General features: G+C 45.4%; 1 protein-coding gene across 2 annotated transcripts in view; it reads right to left on the bottom strand.

Annotated features, from left to right (window-relative positions):
* Positions 1-1,088: 1,088 nt before the first annotated feature.
* LOC147879589 (uncharacterized) overlaps positions 1,089-19,075 on the bottom strand; it is a 43,106-nt gene continuing 25,119 nt past the window's right edge. The window contains exons 11-13 of one of the 2 annotated variants that reach the window (XM_087372130.1): positions 8,727-8,774; positions 1,692-1,748; positions 1,089-1,599 (exon numbers count right to left, since the gene is read on the bottom strand). In XM_087372130.1, the coding sequence (XP_087228256.1) occupies positions 1,531-1,599; positions 1,692-1,748; positions 8,727-8,774 (174 nt within the window). In that variant the 3' untranslated portion in view covers positions 1,089-1,530. Of the gene's footprint in view, positions 1,600-1,691; positions 1,749-8,726; positions 8,775-19,075 lie in introns of those variants that run through there. The other variant, XR_015540691.1, reaches the window with a different exon arrangement.

The following is a 19,075-nucleotide window of genomic DNA, read 5'->3' as shown; positions in this document are numbered from 1 at the left end:
AGCCTTGTTAGTGATTGATGGTGATTGAATTGATGATGATGATGATGATGATGATGATGATGATGACAATGATGCCATTACTAATAATATGACTATGTACTGCTTAGCACTTAGCATTCAACATGGGTGATGATGCTCGTTTAGTAGCTCCACCCTTTCTAGTTGTTGTATCAATTTTCTATCAATCTCATAGACCCATCGATCTTCCAAAGCCTTTAATAAACTCTCTCTCTCTCTCTCTCTCTCTCTCTCTCTCTCATGAGGCCATATGGCATAGAGACCATTTGCTCTCATGGCACATAGATGAGATCAAGGTGCTCAATTAGATTCCACTTAAAGTGTGATCACATATTTTTTAACTAGATAGCACGGACTAGCAAGCCCTAGGGAGATGACATAGATGAGGACCCATCAATGTCAATGCATAAATCAAGCTCGGGGATCTTCCCTCCATGTTTGGTGCTTTGGTCCTGCATCAGACAAGTGCCACTATCATACCCGTCGACTGCCTCTACATCAGACCACACACTGTTTGTCGCTAGCGCTATATCACAGGTCTTTATGCCACCATAACCTCACACACCACGGCCTCCCATGGGCTTGATCCCTCTGCTAGCATTTAGAGGACCACTGCAATGATACCACACAACAGCTTTCATCCTCTCCAAGGGCTATGTACTAGTGTTTCTATGTTTAGGTTGCACTTGTCTTGGGTGCAGATGCCCGCTTAGAGGCTCCACCCAATCAATTCATTGTGTGTAGTTTTCTCAATCTCATAGACCCTTCAGCCTTTCAAAGACTTTGAATAACCTCTCTCTCTCTCTCTCTCATACATACCCAAACGTACATTCCTTGCAGACGACCATTGAAGGTACCAATTAATATATTTGTTTAAGCATCTTCTAATCAATATGGTGCATGGGCTCTTTGTAGGCATGCTTTGGATTGGCGATTACTAATCGGTGCATGCTCTCTCTCTCTCTCTCTCTCTCTCTCTCCCCCTCGCCCCCCCTTCCCCTTCCAGAATAACCATTGCTTTTGAAAAAACACAATTAGGGCTAGGCAACCTGTTTCCAATCAAGCTGCATGCCCAAAGGTGAATTCATTAGTTTAGACATCCACTTGAGGATGAGCTGGCATGTGAACAAGTGTGGGAGCTCATTAAAATAGTCTTGTGCATTATGTGCATGCTTACAACATATGCATGCCGTTGCATCCATTAGGAGAATGATGATTGCTTACAAAGGGGCATACAAGCCTGTTGCTTAGAAGATTTTGTGAGGTTTACATGATGCAAGTGCATAATTTTGGCATGTGACATTAGTCACAATTGTTTGCTCTCGTAAGAGAACCATGATCAATGGACTTTGGCTCTCCCTGTTTAGAAGTTTAACATAATATGGTGGTAGACTGTAAAAATGTGTCATGTAATGGATACTTGTAAGGGTTTGATCTTCACAGCACCAAACTCTTTTTTCTGCTGCAGTACCAAGGGACTCCAAGGACCCCTTGGACACTTTGAATTGGCAGCTAGGCTAAGCGAATATGTGAAAGAAAGATTGCCATCCAAATTGTCAATGACAACACTGAGAGAAGATACTGCAGAAATACCCAGTCAAACTTTATTAGATTAGCAAGATAATACAGTTTTTTCAACCAGGAATTAAAAATAGGAAGGATCAGCATCAAACCTGTCTAAGAAGAAGATTTGCTAGCGGCACAGCCAAAGGCCGTGTGTTGGCATGCACCTGACAGTCAGAAACAGTGTGTCAGAAATCAAAATGAAATTAACCGATAGAAAGCTGGCACTTAACAGCACCTCCCACATTCACACAATATATATTTGTTTTCTCTGAAGCTGTGATCCTTTCCAAATATATCTTGCAATTCTAAGAAATGGTGAGCACAATTCCAATTAACATATCAATTGTGTGCTCTTCTAAGAAATGGTGAGCACAATTCCAATTAACATATCAATTGTGGGAGCACAATGAACCTTCTACTTAACAATACAAAATAGCTCCTTCACCCCTCAAGAGATCTAACACATTTAAAAACACACAAACAAATCAGGTGAGAGTCTATGCACAATCCACCACCAGATGATGCAATCATCCTTGTGGGGGCTCTAAATGCAAGAGGCCTAGCTACTAAAGAACCAGGCTGGATGAGAATACTGTCAAATCATTATGTCTTTTGCTCTTTGATATAAATAATCACCTCTACAGGCTCTCTAAAAGGCAAGCTGGCATAGGCATGAAATCGCTTGTTTCATTGGGTTAGAAACGTTTTGAAACAATTTTGTTCCTTTCTTAAGATAGCTGTTCAAAAAGTGGGGATTGCCTCTTTCGAGCCCTAAACCACTTGCGTACAATCTGTTCCTGCACCATAGGGTACCTGCAGCCAACCTCTCAAGCCTTGATCCTCAAAGAAGACTGTACAAACAGCAGCTGACCTACACACTCAAACCCTCTCAAGGACTTCAAGATTAAACTCAAGGATTCAGTCCAAAACTGGTGTAATTAATGAAGTGTATTTCTGGCACTCTCGGCATGGGAAAGAGGTTTTGGTTTTGTCTTGAAGACCTCAGTAGAATCAGAGATGCTTTAGGTTTTGACTTATGGGTCAGTGTGTGCTTTTGCTCATTGACCTGTAAGCTATTTAGTAAGCATTGATAAGCCTCTCTCTCTCTCTCTCTGGTTGAAACAGACCCTCAGAGCATGGTGCCTGGAAGACTCCAGGTTGTTCACTCATTATGAGGGGGACAACTGGAAGATCGTGGTGGCTGGATTGCTCGAGTTCGAAGGCAGGAAAGTGACTGAAGGAGGTGGTGCCAGGAGGTGCGGACTTGTGTACCAGGATGGTGTACAGAAGCAGAACCAGACCTGGTGAAGCAGGAGCCACTAGATTAAAAGCTAGGAAAAGATTTAGACATCGAAGTGTTCCAGAGGACTACGACCAGGAGCATCGGCATCGACGTGTTGGCATTGGGCCGAGATGTGTCGGTGAGAGGGGGTGTTGGAAAGGTCACCTCCCCATCTGTAAACCCCCAAATGAGGAGAGCATGGGGGAGGTAGACCAAGGCCTGAAGGGGCTGCCACATGGGCAGCACATGGGCTGCCATGTGGGCAGCACAAAGCCATGGAACCTAGGTGCCAAGGAAGGGCCTGACAGAAGCAACAAGTGGCACAAGAATAGGCGCCTATATGGCAGGACAATTGTACCGCAGGTACGGCTGCAGTACAGCAGGTGGCGGCGAAGCACAAGAGCCTGGCAGAGGCACAAAAGATGGCAGGACAGGGACCTGTATGGACAGGTATGGCCTCTATACGGCAGCATGGCGGGTGTCTACAGGCAGGGACACGACCTGCAAGCAGAGCTGGCACATGCCGCAGCATAGCAGGAGCAGAGGCGAGCCTTGTGGGCAGGATTGCGACCTGCAGTGGCAGGCCTGGAAGAGGGCGGGACCTATGGGCTGGACCCCGCACTGGAAGGGGCCAGCAAAGGGTCCTAATGGGGCTGGTTGGGCTGAGTCAAGGTTGGGCCAGCCAACCAGGTCGGACCAGTCGGCCCAGTTAGGGCTGACTGGTCGGTCCATTTGAAAGGGCCTTGTGCCCTATAAAAGGAGAGGCCCCTTGGCCTCATAAATTATCTTCTGGAGCAGCACTTCAGGGAGCAGGAAGGAGCAGCAGAGCAGCACCAGTTGGGCCTATGAACAGGAGGTGAACTGGGCTGAGGAGCTGCAGACTTAGCTCACAGAGGGCTGCCTATCTAGGCTGACACTCACGGCAGCAAGGTTGAGAAGATCATTCTGGACGGAAAGTCTACACATGCTCGAGGTGGAGCACGCGGGCTCGAGTCTACAGATAGCTGGCAAATAGGAGAAGGACCTTGTGGTAAGATCAGAGGACCACACCATTGGTGGGACTGTAGATCTTTCTCTCTTTTGTATTGTGTCCATAGCTTTGGGACGGAAATATATTATTTTGGTGGTTTCTCTATCTGGCTGGTTCATTGTCTATTGATGAGTCTGCACATCTATTCTATGCACGTAAGTTTAAGAATTTTGTGATTCCACACCCCACACCACACTGTGTGAGCTCCTGGGAATTTCTATCACTCTTCCGCTGTGTGTACCCTCTATTGGGTCATTTCTAACAGCCCCATTTACTATGAGATTCGAGGTCGTTACCATTGTCTCTTCAAGGATGGGTTCCGACCCCTCTCCAGTCTCGTCTTACCCAGATCAGAGATGCTTAGCTACTTTCATTCATGAGGCCATATGACACATATACAAGATCGGGGTGCACAGCTAGACTCCACTCAAAGCATGAAACATAGACGAGATCAAGGTGCATAACTAGACTCCACTCAGAGCGTGATGAGTAAGTTCTTCCAGCCAGATAGCAATGGACTAGCATGCCCCATGGAGACAACGCAGCCAAGGCCTGGAGCAAGAGACAAGGCAGACTTGGTAGTGGGTCAATTCACAAATCAGGCTCAGGGACCTTCCCTCCATGTTCACAAGACTGGAGACACGATCGACGGGTGTGACAGTGGCAACAAGCAGGAGACCACAGCAGACCACACACACTGTTCGTTGCCAACGCCTTCTCACAGGTTTTGTGCATCGGGATCCCCCATGGGTTTGACACCTCTGACAGCATCTAGATGACCATTGCAAGGATGCCACACAGACCTTCCATCCTCTCCATGGGCTCAAACATTTAATGTACTAGTGTTTCTATGTGTATGTTGCATTTGTCTTGTGTGTAGACTCCTGCTTAGAGGCTCACTATATCTGGTTTTTTTTGACTCATAGAGCCTTCGCCCTTCAAAGACATTTAATAACCTTTCATTCTTTCACTTCTCTCTCTCTCTCTCTCTCTCTCTCAAACACACACACACACACACGCACGCACGCACATAGAGACACACACATGGAAAAGATCCTATGTGGGCTCATGTGGAGCAATTGGCACGAAAAAAATAATGTTGGATGACATATCTACACTTGTTTGGAGCATAGCATAGCTAAAGATAAGGTGTAGATAGAATCATGTCCTTGCCAATCAACAACTAAGAAAGAAAGACATCCAATGCGGAAGATGTGCCATGGTACAACACTTTGTTATCACACTTCAAGACATGTGCAAGTACAAGAAAAGATAGAGAACACTTTCATATCTAATAGAGAATACGCAGATGTACAGCCCAACTAGGTCTCATCTATAAAATAAAAATCAATACACAATTCTTGTATACCACACCTCCAGTATCTCTAGGAATTTTTCCACATCTTCATGAACGACCGGATCCAGTTTGGAACACTAGTACAATTTCTGGTCCATGAATGCTCCGGAGTCTTCAGAATCCCAAGGCACCAACAGAACCATCCAGTCGTCTACCGCAAAAGATAGAACCGACCAAACCCTGCAAGGTACCAAAGACCTGTGTCTGTTTCAACCTGAAATACAACCAGCACCATCCGTGTCTTGGTCCTTTATTCCACGGATAGTGAGATCCTTGTGGCTAGTCCACGTGAATCCCCAATAGTAGGAATCCCTTCAATCAACTTTGAAGTAACGATGTCATCCATTGATTTTCCATGGATGCAATCATCTCTCCTTGATCATTCCTATCCCACATCTCCATCATAAAGGCTTTGACAGGAACATCATCTGATCTATCAAGTGGCATGCAATTGGGCTTGCCTAGAGAAGCCTTGTCTTCTTCCTGAAGCAACAATGGCCCAGTAGCACTGTGGAGGAAGCCTATTAACCAGGGGCATGGCCCAATCAATTGCTGTCCACCTTTTGGCCAACTGCTACCAGTTGATCCCTATAAATCTTCACTCTAACAAGGAAGTCATGGGCGGACTCTCCTTCCCCCATCATCATGGTGAACAACTGATTTTGGAACATGATGATTCTTGCAGTGCTTTAAGTTTCATAAAGATCCTGCAGGATCTCCATGCTTCATGTGCATATTTACCACCTGGATATGGGGTACCACCAATTCTGCAATCGTCCCAATAATGATGGAGAGAGCAACTGCATTCTTCAAGTTCCACTCCTTCAGGCTACCTGGATCTATCCGAATTGAAAACTCCCTCATGACATCCAACAAATCAACAGCTTCAGCTGTGCCTTCCATCACCTTCTAGATTTCCGTGGCCACTAGATAACTATGAACCTTCATTTCCATATAGGATAGGGGGTGCCATTCAACTTCCTAGACTTGCCAAAATTTGGAATGAGTGAGCTGGAACCCATGATAAGGCATAGATGACCTGAAGTCTTTTGACCCATGCTGCACTCACGCTGCAGCGTATTGCACTTCCTACATGACAAATTTGACACAATGACAACGAAATCATGAAAGAAGCTTTCAACTACAGCATCCAAAAAAAATCTTCTGCGAAAAATTGGCAACACAATCATAAACACTCAAGAACTAAGCTCACAACACGCTGCATATAAAAAGCTCTCATCCCTATGTTCTCCTATGGGTGTAGGTCTCCACCTAGACTGCTCCTGATGTCAGGGATCTATGCTCTTGCAAGAACTCTCCACTTTGGTGACCCCCACTGCTCCACTCATGTGAGGTGATATGCAGGCTGAGCACTGATGATGCTGACCTCTTGAGCTGCTTCTGCTACTTTGGTTGCAGCCTGATCCCAAGGCTCTCTGAAGTATTGAGACACCACACCCAAAGGTCGGGGCCTTTATTTAGGGGCGCTGGATGCTCCAAAATAGCTGATCCAGTCAGCCAGCCAGTTGACCCATACAGCAGACTGACCAACTAGGTCTACAGATCTGCCAACCTGGCAGTCTGTCTGTATGGCAGACCTGGCCCATCTGCTGCCCTGTGCTAGCCCCCATAGCCTATTAACCCTGCCTCCTGCTAGCTCTTGTCCGCCTGCAGCCAGTCTGTTCCATGCTGTTCTGCTGACTGCCGTGAACATGCTCTGCACCTGCGGAACTAAGCTTAGCAGCCTTCCTAAGATGGCTGTGGATTGCTCCAGTCATTGCTACTGCTGTGGGTCGCCCATGTGGCTGCCCCAAATGAACACCAAGGAGGATCTCTATCTGCTGTCCGTGTGGCAGCCATCTTGCTGCCCACATGGTAGCCTCAGTCCCACCCGCTACTGATGTATCTAGCCACAACATTACGTAGGTGTCAAGCCCCTTAGATCTCCTCATTCGGCGACTACAGGTGGGTCAACTTTTCATAGTCCTGGCCACTAATCACCCCAAGGGTGAATCAATGAACTAATCCATAGTTCATCACTCACTTTCCAACACTCCCCCTCGCTGAACAATGAATTTGGCTTGACACCCATCATGTTGAAAAATTGCCCTTGCTTACCCTTGCAAGAGGCTTAGTTAAAATATCGGAATTTTTGTCCGAGAATAGCTTCAATGCTCAAAATTTCCTTACGTACAAAGTGATGCTGAACTTGTATGTGCTTAGTGCAAACATGAAAAACATTATCAGCTCCTCTATCGAATCCAAATTGTTGAGGTGAGTACTAAAACAAGAAAAACACAAGTTTGTAGTTCAAATACCACTTCAGTGTGCAGCTACAAATATTTCTTGAAGCTTAACCACAAATCCACAATCACCCCCCTGCTAAGAGGGCTTATTGCAATCAGAAGTCTATAAGTCTCAAAATCCTGGAGATGATAAGCTAATCTAATAAGAGAACTCCGTTAGAATACAATGGCCTTCTACTTTAGAAAGGCCTTGGGAGATAAGGGATAGATGTGCAGATTCACCCAATAAATGAAAGGAGGCTCAATATTGTGCCGTAGATGGATGACTCAAAACATAAGAAGGGCATTTATAAAATCCATGTAAGGAAATGTATACGTATCTAGACATAATTGATATAGGCAAATAGTGGAACTACAACAAGAATTCTATATCACATGCCTCTCAAGGTGTAATCCATTCTAAGACACTAAAGATAAAGAATCCAATCAAGCCCTAATGAGGAATCGTAAATTCACTAACAAAAGACGCTGAATTGCTAATGTCCCTTAAGACTATATATAAACCTCAAAGAAAAGAAAGCCAATTCAAACCAGTAGGGCGTTATTCTAACTGTTAGTGTAATTACCAACCAGCAATAGGCTCGAAACCCTACTGCATCTCTGTGGAAGGAGGGATTGGCCTTTAGGAAAGCCAACCGAACACCAGCACATTAAGGTCGAAACAGATGCCTCAAGCACCGAGATAACTCTCAATGCAGCCCTTCACAGAAGTATATGCTGCCTACAGGGGGCACTTGTCTCTTGGACAAAGGGCAGTAGTGTCTGCAACAACTAATAAGGGCATCCTTTTATTTTACAAAAAATAAGAAAGGAAGGCCATCCCCTCTGCTTTTAGTTGAAGCTCAACATGTTGTAGTCATTCATACTGTAATACTTGCCTTCAGACAAGGAGGCTACCTTTGCCATGGCCCACAACCCAAGAAATACCATCTCTCTCTTACAGAATGTCTTTACTTTAGTTGTTTTTATTTTAAAAAAAGAAAAACCTAGTATTTATAGAAAGAAACGAAAGTGTCCAATCTTGATAAACCCTACAAATGGATCCAGTTAGAATAAGCACCAAGTTGACTGCAAACATAGGAATCATCACAAAGAAGCATTTTACAGCTTTCTAATGCAATGAAAAAAGTGTGCCATGTTATGCAATATACATGTATTCAGACTCACCTGTGCCAAAACTACAAGGTTTTGAGCTGTGGGCATGGCCGCCTCCATCTAAAACCAATACACCAAATAGGGCATTATAATTGCAAACATTTTCTTAAGCCACCAAAACAAATTGCAAGTCAACCTCACTACATATCAATAAGCCCTCCAGCCCTGTTCGTCGCTTGTTGACTAGTTTTGTTCAATGATAACATCCTTGAGTTCTCATGTAAATAATGAACTTCATTTGTTACAGACAAATGATGTCTTGCTTAAACATTTATCATAATGAGAAATAATGATAATGTATTTTTAAGAATATTCAGTATCATATCTTCGTGGTTTCTTATGCATGTAAAAAGGCATTTCTAATCAATATGATGACAAATGGAGCAGATAGAAGTTGCAGTCAGCCAGCCTAAGATGCAAATTAATCTATAGTATACTAGGAAGGGGATTAAGTGAAGATGAAAGTAGTAGCATCAAAGGATGTCAGTGAAGATTAAAGGAGTATTCAAAGAGTGAGAGAGGCATGGACAGCCGCACGGAAAAGGAGGGAGGGGGGGGGGGGGGGGAGCGGATTCTGATTTTGTTGCCTTCTAGTGTCAGAGACAGTTAAAGGTAGTGAGAAAATGCAAGCTTTTCCTCTAGTAGAGCAAATCATCCTATTAATTTTCATTACGCTGTCCAAATAGTTATTCAAATGATGAACTGCCAGTGTTCATAAATGATTAAAAACAGATTCAGCAGAAATTCTAAAAGGGCCCGCAACCACAAGGGGTGGGGGGGGGGGGGGGGGGGCAACAGAGTCATAGGCAGTTGAAGGTAGTGAGGAAATGCAAGATTTCCCTCTAGTAGAGAAAATCATCCTATTGATTTTCCTAACAATATCCAAATAGTTATTCAAATGATGAACTGCCAATGTTCATAAATGTTAAAAACAAATTGAGCAGAAATTCTAAAAGGAGAAGCTAGCTGCATTAACAACATTGGTTTTGCATCTACTAAAGAACACTTACGTTCACATCCTCCATGAATTCTCTATCGATTACTACATCAATGATTGGACAAGAAATAATCCAAGGGGGTGGAGACGGAGAAGCATGTCCTAGTGCAACGTTCTAGATACTATGAGACTGGAAAGAAAGAAAGACTCAGGTGCAGATTCATAATACCCACCACGGGATTCGTCCTTAGATAGCAAGAGATCAAGGACCTCTTCTTCAAGAGGTTGAAAGAAATGTGAGTGCAACCCTAACTTCCAGACACGCAGGTAAGCAGGAGATTGGACTCGGGCCCCACGAGCACCTGCCCCACTTGGGTACTAGTATTGCTGCATCTCAACATCAGGCTGCTTCACGTCGCTCACCACCACTACAGTGTACAAAGAGGAGCCATGGACGCTAGCAATAGATCTTAGTTATGTTTTAATGACCCCAAGACTCCCATTGACACACTAATTGGGCCCAAGTGGGACTCAAGCTACTCATGGTCAATACACATGATACATAACAAACAGGTCAGCAGGAGATTGGACTCGGGCCCGTGAGCACCTGCCCCACTTGGGTACTAGTATTGCCGCATCTCAACATCAGGCTGCTTCACCTCGCTCACCACCACTACACTTTACAGAGAGGAGCCATGGATGCTAGCAATAGATCTTAGTTATGTTTTAATGACACTGAGGCTCCCATTGGCACGCTAGTTGGGCCCAAGTGGGACTCAAGCTACTCATGATCAATACATGATACATGACAAACAGCATGCCATGACAAGAACTACTACACCAGATGGAATTTTTCCCTATTATTCCTAGATTCATCAATAGTTTCTTGGAGCTCTAGTTCTTCCATGGGGGACGTACTCTCCACCAATATTATAAACCTCTTGTGATCACAGAGACATAGGAGTGGTGCATCTCTGGATTCCCCTCAGCGGATGATCACGGATTTCTTCCTACCAGATGATAGGGATACTCCCCCTACTGGCTCTAGGCGCAGTGACACAACAGCTCAGGCAGAGGGGAGATGCTCAGATTACACTTGATGACATCCCATCCATGTTCAGGGTGGGTACACGACCGATCGGAGTGATTGTCGCCGCCGTTGTCAGACACAAGATTAGGGCCCGGAGACAACACAGAGCCATAGCCACAGGGGCACAGCAGCATTCTATATCAGATTTCATGACATCACTCCCTCACCCTTGATGGGGGAGTTGAGAGACCATAGTGATATTGAGGCTGTACATGATTGCTTTTCTTTGTATCTGGTCATGTAGTGATATGCATTTCTTGCTTTATATGGAAGTAAACGCTCGATTAGTAACGTCACTATACCAACTGACTGTTGTATCAGGTTTGTCATAGTCTCATAGACCCATCGGTCTTCCGAAGACTTTAATAAACTTTCTTTCTTTCCTCTCTCTCTCTCTCTCTCTCTCTCTCTCTCTCTCTCTCTCTCTCAACAGAAAATGCCACCCTCAGGAAGGATATGGCACCTATGCAAGCAAAATTGCAAGGCACACATGCTGAAGTCAAACCACAAATCAGTAAAGAAGAGGCAAAGATGATGGAACGGAAGGATGTGGTTAGAAAACGCACTTCAGCCCCTAAGAAGGAGTTTCTCTCTGAAGCTTTGGAGGAAGAAAAGAGAAGGGCCAGCAAGGTACTAAATGTCTTGGTCAAAGGCCTACTAGTGAGAGACACTCACATGCCAAAGTCTTGTTCAATCATGACGGTAGACCTGTCCATTGCTGTCTTGAGCTTCATCAATAGCGGTCTCATTGGTGTCTCCGTTTTTTGCGCACTCTCCAAGCTGTCTCACGAGTGAGATTGACCCCCATCTTATTGAGCAAGACTTTGGCATCTGGGTGTCTCTCACTAGTAGGCCTTTGACCACTGTCTATTCTCTCTTGAATGATCACTTTACCATCCCTATTGACAGCCCATTTTCCTGCTTCTCTTGCTGCCATCATGCGCACCATTCTCTCCCTCTGATGCTCTTGCTATAGGAGAGTGAGTTCATCTTCCAAATAAATCCTAGTCCCTTTCAGGGTTGCCCTCATACTCACGACGGTAGACATGTCCATTGCTGTCTTGAGCTTCATCAATAGTGGTCTCATTGGTGTCTCCGCTTTTTTGCGCACTCTCCAAGGTATGAGGGCAACCATGAAAGGGACTAGGATTTATTTGGAAGATGAACTCACTCTCCTATAGCAAGAGCACCAGAGGGAGGGAATGGTGCGCATGATGGCAACAAGAGAAGCAGGAAAATGGGCTGTCTATAGGGATGGTAAAGTGATCATTCGAGAGAGAGTAGACAGGGAAGAAAAAGAAGAGAAGGAAGAGAAAGAGACAAGAGAGGATCCAGAAGAGGACTTCTGCCCATTCAAGCAAGAGGGAGTGTCACGACAAGAGAAATCACTAATTTGTGATTAGAAGACATTAGACCACTATTATATATTATACACCAATATAATGATGTAAAATGTATGATGACACCAACCGAATTGTTATGGCGGTGGATCAATCTGAGTAGATAGGGCTAGTTGAGCTAGACCTATTTCTTCAAACAACACCAAATTTGGACGTGTAACACTTATTTTATTGATAAAGATGTGCATGCATGTGTCTAGGTCCTAGGCGCAATAGGAAGGGAAGGGTGATTTAAGGTGCATTAAATGGTAGTTGCATGGGTCATGGGTTAAGGGTAGGTCTAAATGGGAAGATGGAACTTGAGTGATCTCAAGGGACATTAATGAAGGGTATCACCCCTCATTGTGAATCTCACGTAGCATTCTCTATCTGCCTTGCTTTCATTCGCCATCTTTATCCCACCTTGCATATAGGTCAAAAAGAGAAACAAGTACTCTCACGAGGGTGCTCCTCCCCCATTGGAGGGCCAATTGGCATTCAATTTCTGCATGCATTGCACACATTTGCATTCTTGAGGAATCTAGTTCTTCACAAGCATGGTGATCTCTGTATCCGGTGGGCTATATCAATAGTGACGCCTCTGTTCAAAAATCGAGAGAGAGAGAGAGAGAGAGAGAGAGAGAGAGAGAGAGAGAGATTAACGTCCTCGGGAGGCCTCACAGGCTTATGGGAGAGATCACAACAAATGGAAAGAAACTCATACAAGCCACAAAGGGAACGCTAAGGCCCTTACTGAGTGAGAGAGAGAGAGAGAGAGAGAGGCCTATGGGACAAGGTACAAAGTACACCAAAAGGATGATCTCATACAAGCCTCGGTGGGCTGCAACAAAGGGCGCACTAAGGCCCTTGCTGAGTGCTAAGACTGCTAAACTAATAAACTTTAAAAAAAAAATGTAAATTTGATAAGCTAAAAAGGTGATAAACTGATAACTCTACATAGCTCAATAGCTCGAGCAAAATTAGATATAACCCAGAGACTAGAAACTATCTGAGAGCTGTAGCATGTTGAGATCTGAGACTCGGGCTCAGAAGCCAAAGCCCGGCACCGTGGTGGCTCGTCTGTGAGTGGCGAAAATGTCTCGAATCTGCATCTGTCGGGTTGTGATCTCTGAACCTGTTGGGCTATGTGTAGAGTAACCCCTCGCCTAGGGTGGTCTCCCCTTGGGAAAGCTGTGATAGGACGTACCTCAATAGAGTGTGCTCTGGTCACTCTCCGTGCTGAAGGTGGTCTCTGCATCCCTCTCAGTAATCCAGGCTGCCCACATGTCTGCTATCTCCTCCACCTCCATCCCGATGTGCCCTGGGGATGACTAAAATGCATAGAAGTGTGTGACTTGACACTGTGCTATGTCAGTCTCTCTGTCCTGTGACCTGATCGCCTCTTGCTGCTCTCTAATCTGTCACAGTAGGGTCTCCCTCTGTTGGTGCATCTCAAGCCCCCAATACAGACCTGGTCTTGGAAGTGGATCAATCGTGTGTGTGGACCGAAACCGCTCTCCTCTTGGTAGAGGCAATAGTATCGTCTCCTGATCTCATAATAGGCGGGGCAGACACATAGGAAATGCTCATATGTCTCAGTTACTCCTAGCTTGCAAAGCATACATATCTGTTGCTCCTCTCCCCGTCTCGATCCTCAACTGACCTGCCTGTCCTAGTGCTCGCTGTCCTAGACTCTGTATGACTACTGAGCTCCCTCTCTACAACCGATCCATAAATCTTGGCCAGGGTATGACCAATCATGAGGGTGTGGTAATTCCTAGTCTCCATAGGGTCGCCGGCTTTGTGTATCACTACAATAGTGGTGGTGCTCCAGGCGGGTGGGAAGCCATGACAAATAGCCTTATTGAACATGTGTGCAGAGACATGCAACTCCGAGTGGGGGCGGGGGTACAACGAAATCGTGTATCCGTGATACAAGGGCTAGTGAGCCTAGTAGGTCGTCCACTGTCCACTGCCATGTGGGAAACAGGGGAGTCCTCTAGACAATGGCCATCTCTGAAGACCATTATAGATGATCAAGTCATGGACTGCCCCCAAATCAAGTAGATGTTGCCCATATCCTGTCACCTATGGAGCATCTGCGGAGTGTCTCAATATCCCTAGCTCAGTTGCATCTAGTTTCGGGAGTATGTGGGGATCTCTGTCATCTGTGAAGTCAAGCAAACCCACCTCTCTATCTCCTGTCCGTGCATTAAGAGAGAGAGAGAGAGAGAGAGAGTTTATTAAAAGTCTTCAGAAGACCAAAGGGTCTACGAGGCTAAAAGAAACTGTGAGAAGTGCAGCGGAACCTGTGGTCTCTTGATCTTTGGATTCGATGAATTATGTCAAGAGTGATGCCTCATCTTTGGCGGTCCCCTCTAAGGAGAGCTGACATAGGCCGGACCTCAATTGTATGTGCTCTGGTCACCCTTCGTGTCATGTGTGCTCGCTACGCCCATCGCTCAGTAGCATTGCGTCGGCTCTCTCTGCTGACCCATACTACCCTCATATCAACTACTATCTTCTCCACCCTCAAATGCATATTTTTTGTGACATGCCTTTGTGCTCGGTATGCCTCAATGAGATGTGGCGCAATTGCCTCATGTTGCTCTCTGATTTGTTGCAACAATGTCTCTTTGTGTTGTCGCATCTCAATCAAGTGCATCTTAACGTAAACATGGTCATGGAAGTGGATCAGCCGTGAGGGTGGACTAAAGGTGTACCCCTCCTGAAAGAGGCAGTTGTATTGTCCCCGGATCGCATAGTATGCTCACATGCATGGAAATGCTCCTCTATCTCGATCTCCCCCAATGTGCATAAGTGCAAATCCGATGCTCTCTGGGTATGCCGGGAGCTCTCCCTGACTCAATCCTCAGCTGATGGGATGAGATCCGCATCTGTCCAATGCCAATCCTCAGTGCATGTGAGACTCCTTTGTCCTGGAGGTACTGGGGCCTAATGATGAGTCCATCCTCTGATACTCTCAAGAAGTGATTGTGATAAAACTAGATCCTAGTGGGAAACTCCTGGTCTTCGCTCCCCCCCCCCCCCCAAGTTTGAGACATATGGAGCTGGAGGAGATCCAATTGTATGATACGGTTAATCTCATCTCGTGGAATCAACTCGGGTGGTGCATCCATGTTGTACTGAAAGCGGGGAAGTCGGTCCATCTGAATACTATGATTGGCAAATCATGTGGACATGTGTTCATACCATACTGTATCAATCCCGCTATCTGCTAGCCATCTGGATGACTCTAGTGCCAGTCTCGATAATCTCTAGTGGGGTAGGGCCGAAACTTTGTGGAGGAATGTCACTGTCTGAAAATTGGCATCAAATTGGAGAGTGGTCATGGCAAACTCTACCAGCACTATCTGATGAGGGACTGAGGGTTTACTCCCGATCGTCCTAGATCCATAGTCATTTGTAACCGCTCCACTCTGTTGCCAAAAGATCACTCCCCAAAAAAGTTGCCGTATACATGGCGGCCAGCCTCACTAGGGTGTCAAAAAGCCAGCCCTTCGTCAGTGGATCCTAGAAGTGTGCCTAGAAGCACTGTCTCTGTCACCACAATGTAAATATCCTAAGTCAAAGTACAGTTGACCATTTATTTGATCTTAATTAAAGAGTTTTATATGTGTTAATTACGGTCAAAGAGTTATTTTTAATGGTCAAAGGATTGACTACGGTCAAAGATACTTGACTCCAGTCAAGTGAACCTGACTACGGTCAGAGAATGTTGACCGTACTTGGCACACGCCAAGAGGGGTTAACCTCGGTTAACCAAGATGTGCCAACCTCGGTTGGAGAGACTTGGCTATAATTAAAGCGCCTTGACCTTTGGTCGAAGCTCTTTAATTATAATCAAGAGTGTTGACCTCGGTCAACCAGAGAAAATATATATATATTTATTTATATATATATATATATTTGTTTAGATGTGCACATGTGTTCAGTGGGGACGCCCACCGTGACTAGGATTAGTCCACAGTGTGTTATTTGCATGCAAAGCGCTAACAATTAATGGGTACCATGGCGGTGCGCTTTAATTAATTGTTGCAGGTACTAGGAAGGATTATTTTTCCTAAGCGAAATGGGAGCCTGACAAGCACCTAGGAAGCGGTTCGTGTGACCGAGAGCCTGGAAGACTCCAGAATGGCCCTAAGTGGCTTGTAATAAGAGTTAGTCTAGATTGTAGACAAGTGGCATGTTGCCAATTTGAATGGGGTTTGAAGCCCTTGTAAAGAAGGATTTCTTTTCACGTATGAGAGAGAGACTTACGAGACAGCTTCCTGCTGAACTTTTGTAACAGTTTTTCTGAAAGTAATAAAGACCTTCGGGGGGGTCCAGCCCGACAATTTGTCCTGGGCCCTAGTGTTTGTCCAGAGAGAGAGAGAGAGAGAGGGAGAGCTTTAGAGAAGGGAGAGCTGTGGACAGTTTTAATTCAGTCGTTGACGTGAATCCATAGCTGTTTATTTCCCACGATCAGTTCCGGTTGTATTGGTATCAGAGCCCTGTTTTCGAGGCTTTTTCAAGCTTTGACGATCGGGTAGATAAGGCGTGAAGAGCGTAAGGATTTGAGATGGTGCAGAGCTAGGCGCTAATGAAAGGAACGGGAAGGAAGCAGCTCCGTTGATGGAAAGATTGACGCAGAGATTCTGTTCACGCAGTAAGCATAAGTGACGGGACTTGATTTGGAGCTCACGTTGCGAGAAGAAAACCTTGTTCATTGTTTGGAGCCCCTATTGTTGTGCGTCAAGCTGCCGGTGTAATCCGCAATGGCTAACAAAGTGTAGCGAATGTGCAAAGCAGCGGGTCTACACGCAGCGAAAGAACAGGTTCCGACGTGAAGCAGGGGGGGGGGGGTTTCGACCGTCGCCTTAACGTTTTGGCGCCTTCTCTGATCTGATGGCCACGTAAACCTCCACAGGGGCGACGCGAGACCCCGGATGATAATTACCAGCCAAGGTCTAGAACCTTAGGCTGATGTGGTAGTCAGCAGCTGACGTGGCAGCCAGCAGGTTCACGCATGCAATAGATGACGTGGCGCTGACGTGGCGCAGGACACGTGGCGCTGACGTGGCGCAGGACACGTGGCAGACCGTGCAATTGCTGACGTGGCAGTACAGGTGGCAGTCAGCTCAGATGCTGACATGGCACTGACACGTGGCAGCCAGCCTGGCAGACCAGTGATTAACTTAATCCTGGTACAGTTAAACCCTGGTTGGTAGACCCGTGGTTAGTGAAACCCTGGTTAAGTCAACCGCAGTCAGTTAACTCTGGTTAGTTGAACCAGTATCCAGTTAGTTCAACTTTGGTTCAGTTAAGCTGGCCTAACCAGACCAGTTTGGTTGGTGTAACCAGTCCAGTTAGTCTAGTTGCAGACTAACCAGACCAGAACCAGACAGTCGGTTAGAGTAACCAGTAGTTACCATCTGGTTACTGTTTTCACCAAAAAAAAAAAAAAAAAAAAGAGACAGTTGCAGAGACAGTTTTGGCTATCAAGTTTCTCTTGCCTGTCAGACTTTTACTGTCAGAAAAGTAGCAGAAAACCAGAGAAAAACCAGAGAAAACAGAGATTTGCAGAAAAAGGAAAATGCATGCCTTTGAAAAGTAAAAAGAGGGAAAAACAGATGCCTTTTGAAGCCATCTGCAGCAGCCAGAAAAGGGCAACATAGTTGATGATGCTTTGGCAACTGTGTGGGTACATGCTTTGAACTGACAGCCCGTACTGGCATAGATTGTGAGTGCAAAACACCTCTTGTTGAGGTACTTTTTCTGTTGGAAAAGCAAAGGTAGTGTGCATTAATTACTTGCACAGTGTGAGAAAATCTGCAGATCTCAGAATATGGATCAATCACCTATCCAGTGGGATTCTCAAGATAGGGATGTGCATCCAAGACAGAGGAATGTGCTGCAAACTCAACAAGAATTTGAACAAATGGTACGCACTCGTATACAAGAGCTGGAAAATCTAAAAAGGGACCCCAGGGCTCAGCATTTGTTTCCAGCAGAGGCTATGCCTAATCCAGTATATGACGTGCCAATGCCAGAGGCACACTCCCGTGTACAGTCTGAGAGAGAGAGATCTCATAGATCTCATAGGAGACGGTCCCATAGTAAAAAGAGATCGAGGCATCGTCACCGATCTCCTAGTCCATCACCGTCTACCTCGAGTTCGACTTCTGTGTCTTCTTCTTCCTTATCAGATAAACCATCCAGGAAAAGAAGGAAACACGAGAAGTCTGGGAAGAGAAAGTCTTCCAAAGCGACCAGGGAATTTAAAGAGGGAGGAAAATCTGTCAAGTTTATGACCTACAATGGACAGTATGGTCATACAGACAAAGCATTGCAGTTTATCAGACAGTTTGATGCTGCATTTGGTACAGAGAAATTTTCAGAATCCTCCAAATTAAGAATGGTCAGCTTACACTTAACAGCAACGGCTAGTGCATGGTGGAGTGCACTGACTACAGATGGGTCAGTCCCAAGAAAGTGGAAGGGCTTCAAGAAAGCCTTCTACCAGCAGTTCATGCCTAAACAGTTCAGAGACCATGTTCTTCAAGACTGGGACAGCTTGCACATGGATGCAGGAGATACAGTGGATGGGTACAACCAAAAGTTCTGGGATGCTTATTTGCAGGTTGCACCGTTCAAAAAGATCTCCAAAGGTACCCAGATGAGAAAGTACAGAGCAGGTCTCACTCCAAGAATTCAGGCAGTAGTGAATGCTTTGGGGGCAAAGAATATTCAAGATCTTATGCATTCAGCCTCAGTAGCGAGTCTTGTACCGCTACAAGATCCATCTACAGTGCCATCCTTGCATGCAGGACGTGCTGATAAAAAGAAATCTGATTTTATAAAATCAGAAAAGAAAGAGTCCCCTAAGGCTGAAAAGAAAGGGTTTCAGCCTCAGAAGCCGAGGGGTACTCAGTTCTCAAAGACCTATAAAGGC

Source organism: Dipteris shenzhenensis, chromosome 33 (assembly GCF_047967505.1).
Source record: "Dipteris shenzhenensis isolate YYH24624 ecotype China chromosome 33, Dip_SZ_1.0, whole genome shotgun sequence".
Classification (NCBI taxonomy): domain Eukaryota; kingdom Viridiplantae; phylum Streptophyta; class Polypodiopsida; order Gleicheniales; family Dipteridaceae; genus Dipteris; species Dipteris shenzhenensis.
The sequence above is the reverse complement of the archived record's forward strand: the minus strand, read 5'-3'. Positions and strand labels throughout refer to the sequence as shown.